The sequence below is a fragment of the Clinocottus analis genome, unplaced genomic scaffold, assembly GCF_023055335.1.
Source record: "Clinocottus analis isolate CAN_PGR_092001 unplaced genomic scaffold, fCliAna1.0.p SCAF_64, whole genome shotgun sequence".
In the NCBI taxonomy this organism is placed as follows: Eukaryota; Metazoa; Chordata; class Actinopteri; order Perciformes; family Cottidae; genus Clinocottus; species Clinocottus analis.
In genome coordinates, this window is record NW_027176223.1 from 272,501 (window position 1) to 277,500 (window position 5,000).

The following is a 5,000-nucleotide window of genomic DNA, read 5'->3' on the forward strand; positions in this document are numbered from 1 at the left end:
CGGGGTGCAGTGTGAGGATAAAGTCTTCCTTGAGGTCTACTGAACCTCCGCATTAGCAGCGAGACCACAGTAACCTCCTCCAGATGTTTGCGAGCCTCATCTGAGTGATTGTTTACAGCCAGGAGGTGAACGTCGCCCTCCCCGCTCTCAAACACTCTTTGCTCCTTCGAGTTAATGCTTAATCTCAGCGCGGGCCCTTAATTGTTAAGGCCGAGCCCAGTTTATGGGAGGGAGGTTACTTGGAAGTGAACAAACCGAGAGCGCACGAGCTCTTCGCACTCATCTCTCTCCCGTCGAGCAACGGGAGCTTCAAGGACCGTCGGGAGAAGCCAGCATGCCCAAAGAAACCGGCCTGTCCAAGGCTTTCGCCGCCACCTTCGTGGTCCTGACCGTCTCCGTCATCGCCGGCATCGTCACCATGATCATCGTCTACAAGACCGAGATCGCGACAATGAACCCGACGCCCCGGCCGACGTTCACGTCCACCACCACCAGCCCGCCGCCCGTCTTACGGCTGCCCAAGAACCTGGTGCCCCAAAGGTACCAGGTGGTCCTCCAGCCCCACCTCTACACCCGAATCATAGAGGAGGTGAACGTCACCAGCCCCAACCAGACCATGCTCTTCACCGGGAACTCCACCGTCACCTTCCATTGTGTCCAGGTCACCAAGGCCGTCTACCTCCACAGCGTCGACCTGGCGGTCTCTGATCCGGTGCTGAGGAACAAAGACACGAACCAGAAGATCGGCGTTTCCTCAATGAAGAACCTCAACGAGCAGGAAGGCAACTTCCTGGAGGTCCAGCTGGATGACGTGCTGGAGGAAGGGGGCAACTACACTTTGTTTCTGGCTTTCAGGGGAGAAATGACAGAGCTGGAGGGGATCTTTGTGAGCACATACACCGAAGGCTCCCCATCGTATGAAGGCGACCAAGACACAGAGAGGTAAGGAACCAGCCAGTCTACCTTCAAAGCTGTGACGTCTGCATGTACAGACTCACACTGTCTTGGGGATCCAGTCGTCCCTCGCTGGAACGCGGTTCACCTTTTGCGGACTGGCTGTTTGGCAGATTGTGTTTTTCCAGCTACAGTGTGAACGTGCATTGTGTTCTGCGTCCTGATTGGCTGAGGGACTGTGCGCCTTGTGATCAGTGTCAGTAGAGGACACGTCCAGATAGAAAGTCAGCAGAGCTCCAGGACAAAGAGGTCAGAGGACCTCGTGGATTGATCATTAAAATGAAATTTGTTAAACATGTTCGGGCTTATTTTTTAAATCCACGAAACTTTGAACTTTGAGATGTTTAAATGAGAGAAAAATGTGAGAAAATGTTAATGCCTGTCTGAGAAAAGTGTATAAGAGTGTGTGTTTAGGGGTTTTACGGCCTTAAAACATGTAGAATAATGGTAAAAAATAAAGCTCACTACTTCGCGGCTTTCGTCTATCGCGGGTTGTTTTTAGATCGAGTCCCCCAGATGAACGAGGGACCTCTGGGTACCTTTGTTTTTGGGAGAGAAATAAAACAATACCGCCAGAATTTCCTCCAGAAACCCGTCAGCCACCATGTTTGGAAATTCCCCAAATTGCCTCTCGATGACTTTAACGTTCAATCGGTTCAACTCGTTGATCTGAGTCACGTCGCAACGGCTTCACGGGAACTAAGATGATAACTTAAAGATGCAATCATTCACTCATTACTACTATTATTAATATCATCTGTGTGTGTGTGTGTGTGTGTGTGTGTGTGTGTGTGTGTGTGTCCAGTTTGGACTCACCACAAATTGTTACTTCCTTGATTTGCATGTTTGCATAACTATCGTTTAGTTAATAACAAACTGAAGCGGCGGGATGAGCGCTAGTTAGCTCTTAGCATCAGGTGGTCAGGACAATGTTGCGTTGTTTAGCGCAATGGCAGCTAACAGAGCTAACAGAGCTAACAGAGCTAACAGCTAACGGAACAAAACCCACACAGCAGGACTCCTGTTCAGAGGAGGCGTTGAGCCGTCAGCATGAAGCGTTGCTCCATCTGAAGGTGCAGCAACCGACTAAAACAGCGGCTCCATGGCGTGGTGTTCATTTGTTTTAAATCCATCTTGTGTAGTTCACGTTATGAAATTGTTTCTTTATATGTTCGAGTGAATCAGAAGTGACGTTGAACGAAGGAGGAATTTGACTCGGTGAAAAGTTCACAGCAATAAACAGACGTACAATAAAACAATAAAAATATAATAAAAACAATAAACAGTGCGATAGTAGATACGTACGGTAAGTAACAATGTCAGTGATGATGACCTCCAGCACCTTCATCTTCACTCCTCATCTTCACTCCTCTTCACTCATCTTCACTCCTCTTCACTCCTCATCTTCACTCATGTTCACTCCTCATCTTCACTCATGTTCACTCCTCATCTTCGCTCATGTTCACTCCTCATCTTCACTCCTCATCTTCGCTCATCTTCACTCCTCATCTTCACTCTTCACTCATGTTCACTCCTCATCTTCGCTCATCTTCACTCTTCACTCATGTTCACTCCTAGCGCCTCTAGCCCTGAAGCTAAGCTAACATGTTGACAGACTTGAAACAGGCGTTCAGTCAGGAACCAGAGACGCAGGAGACTCGTCTGGAGTGAACCAGCAGCTTTTATTCTCTTTCTTTCCAAACGTCAAACTAAAGTCTGGAGTTGTTGGCTGTGTTTTGATGTAATGAGTCAGATAACAACTTAAACTAAAGCATGAGTTTGCCATGCTGAATATATGGTCTGATGATTTGTAGAAATCAAACCTGGCCAACTCACAAGTCTTTTTTTCAGATGCCAAAAGAAAAACAATCCACATACAAAAACATCTGGAATGCAGTAAAAACAGGAATCTGCATCAGATCTGTTTGTGGCCTGGATTAGAAAGCAGGCCTGTTAGATGATGAAGTGAATGTTATTCATATATTTATACATATATACATATATACATGTATATATATTTCTGTTCCCACCTTCATTTGAAAGACATCAGCTCTCCAATGATTCAATGAAGTCAATGAATTTAGTCGTGAAGTTTCTTCATGACATCAACTGCGTCATCTTTTCCTGTCCCGTGTTCCTGCGAGTCACCTGATGAAGAAAGCTCTGACTCTGTACTCCTAGATTCCTCGTCGCCACCCATCTGGAGCCCACAGACGCCAGGAGACTGTTTCCTTGTTTCGACGAGCCAGAAATGAAGGCTGTGTTTGACGTGACGATCATCCACCGGAGAGACACCACAGCTCTGGGCAATGCGGACACCAGAGGTGAGATACCTGCAGCCAACTGTCTCTCAGGCAGCATGAAGGCAATCCCAGAACTCCTGATGTCCTTCCTCACACTTCTTCCTCGTCTGCTTATCTCGCAGATTCCATGATCATCGATGACGACTGGAAAGTCACTTACTTCCATCCAACGCCGAAGATGTCCACGTACTTGTTTGCCTTCACGGTTTCAGAGTTCACGTCCACCGACTCCCCGACAGACGGCCGCGTGAAGATCAAAGTATGTGAGCTTCTCCCTGAGCTCAGTGTCTCGTTTAGAAAGTCACAGAAGTACAAGCCAGAAGAGGACGCCCTGTGCTTTATCTTCCTCTCTCCCGCAGACGTACGCTCGTCCTGACGCCATCGCAGCAGATCAAGCTCAGTACGCGGCCGTCACAACCGAAAAGATCCTCAAGTTCTACGAGGACTATTTTGAAATAAATTACGAACAGAGAACTCTCGGTGAGGCTCGTCGAGGTGTGATTGGATGTGTTGATCGATGGTCGTGAGACGTCCTGGGTGAAGTGGGCTCCTCCCGGGACGCAGGACGTCCGATCTGTACAGACCGCGATGTTTTCTTTAACGCATCATCGTTTCATGGTTTGTCCGCTCTGTGCGATTCCTCCAGATCAAATTGCGCTGCCAGACTTAGGAATGTCAGCGATGGAGAACTGGGGCCTGATCACCTACCATGAGGGGGCGCTGCTCTACGAGGAGGGCGTGTCCTCTCTGCTGCACAAGGAAACCATCGCCACCATCGTCGCACATGAACTGGCGCACCAGGTGAGAGACAGCAAACGTAATGTTTGGCCCCCAAAAGTGACACAAACTCATGGATCTCACAATTTATACGTTTCACTTCATGAGAACATGAACTAAACTCAACTCCATCAAGATGACGTCAATCCTGCAACGTTTCAGTGTTGCGTGTGTCGGTGAACTATGAGCCAACGGGCCGGGGCACGCCACGCAGAACTGTGGCATCCATGTTGGTTTGAGTCTCTGTTGCTGTTCTGAGTCTCTTTGTTGTTTTCTGTCTTTTTGAAATAGTTTTGTGTCTCTTTGTAGTTGTTTTGTGTCTCTTTGTAGTTGTTTTGTGTCTCTTTGTAGTTGTTTTGTGTCTCTTTGTAGTTGTTTTGTGTCTCTTTGTTGTTGTGTGTCTCTGTGTAGTTGTTTTGTGTCTCTTTGTTGTTGTGTGTCTCTTTGTAATTGTTTTCTGTCTCTTTGTAGTTGTTTTCTGTCTCTTTGTGTTTGGTGTTTCTGTCTCTTTGTAGTTGTTTTGTGTCTATTTGCTGTTGTGTGTCTCTTTGTAGTTGTTTTGTGTCTCTTTGTAATTGTTTTCTGTCTCTTTGTAGTTGTTTTCTGTCTCTTTGTGTTTGGTGTTTCTGTCTCTTTGTGTTTGGTGTTTCGGTCTCTTTGTAGTTGTTTTGTGTCTCTTTGCTGTTGTGTGTCTCTTTGTAGTTGTTTTGTGTCTCTTTGTAGTTGTTGTCTGTCTCTTTGTAGTTGTTTTGTGTCTCTTTGTTGTTGTGTGTCTCTTTGTAATTGTTTTCTGTCTCTTTGTAGTTGTTTTCTGTCTCTTTGTGTTTGGTGTTTCGGTCTCTTTGTAGTTGTTTTCTGTCTCTTTGCTGTTGTGTGTCTCTTTGTAGTTGTTTTGTGTCTCTTTGTAGTTGTTGTCTGTCTCTTTGTAGTTGTTTTCTGTCTCTTTGTTGTTGTGTGTCTCTTTGT

General features: G+C 46.5%; 1 protein-coding gene across 1 annotated transcript in view; it reads left to right on the forward strand.

Moving 5' to 3' along the window:
• The first annotated feature begins 297 nt into the window (after window positions 1–297).
• Window positions 298–5,000, forward strand: part of LOC137804795 (aminopeptidase N-like) — a 16,847-nt gene continuing 12,144 nt past the window's right edge. Inside the window, exons 1-5 of the mRNA XM_068604181.1 lie at window positions 298–942; window positions 3,136–3,278; window positions 3,380–3,516; window positions 3,617–3,737; window positions 3,904–4,058. Of these exons, the coding sequence (XP_068460282.1) occupies window positions 335–942; window positions 3,136–3,278; window positions 3,380–3,516; window positions 3,617–3,737; window positions 3,904–4,058 (1,164 nt within the window). The 5' untranslated portion in view covers window positions 298–334. The remainder of the gene's footprint in view (window positions 943–3,135; window positions 3,279–3,379; window positions 3,517–3,616; window positions 3,738–3,903; window positions 4,059–5,000) is intronic.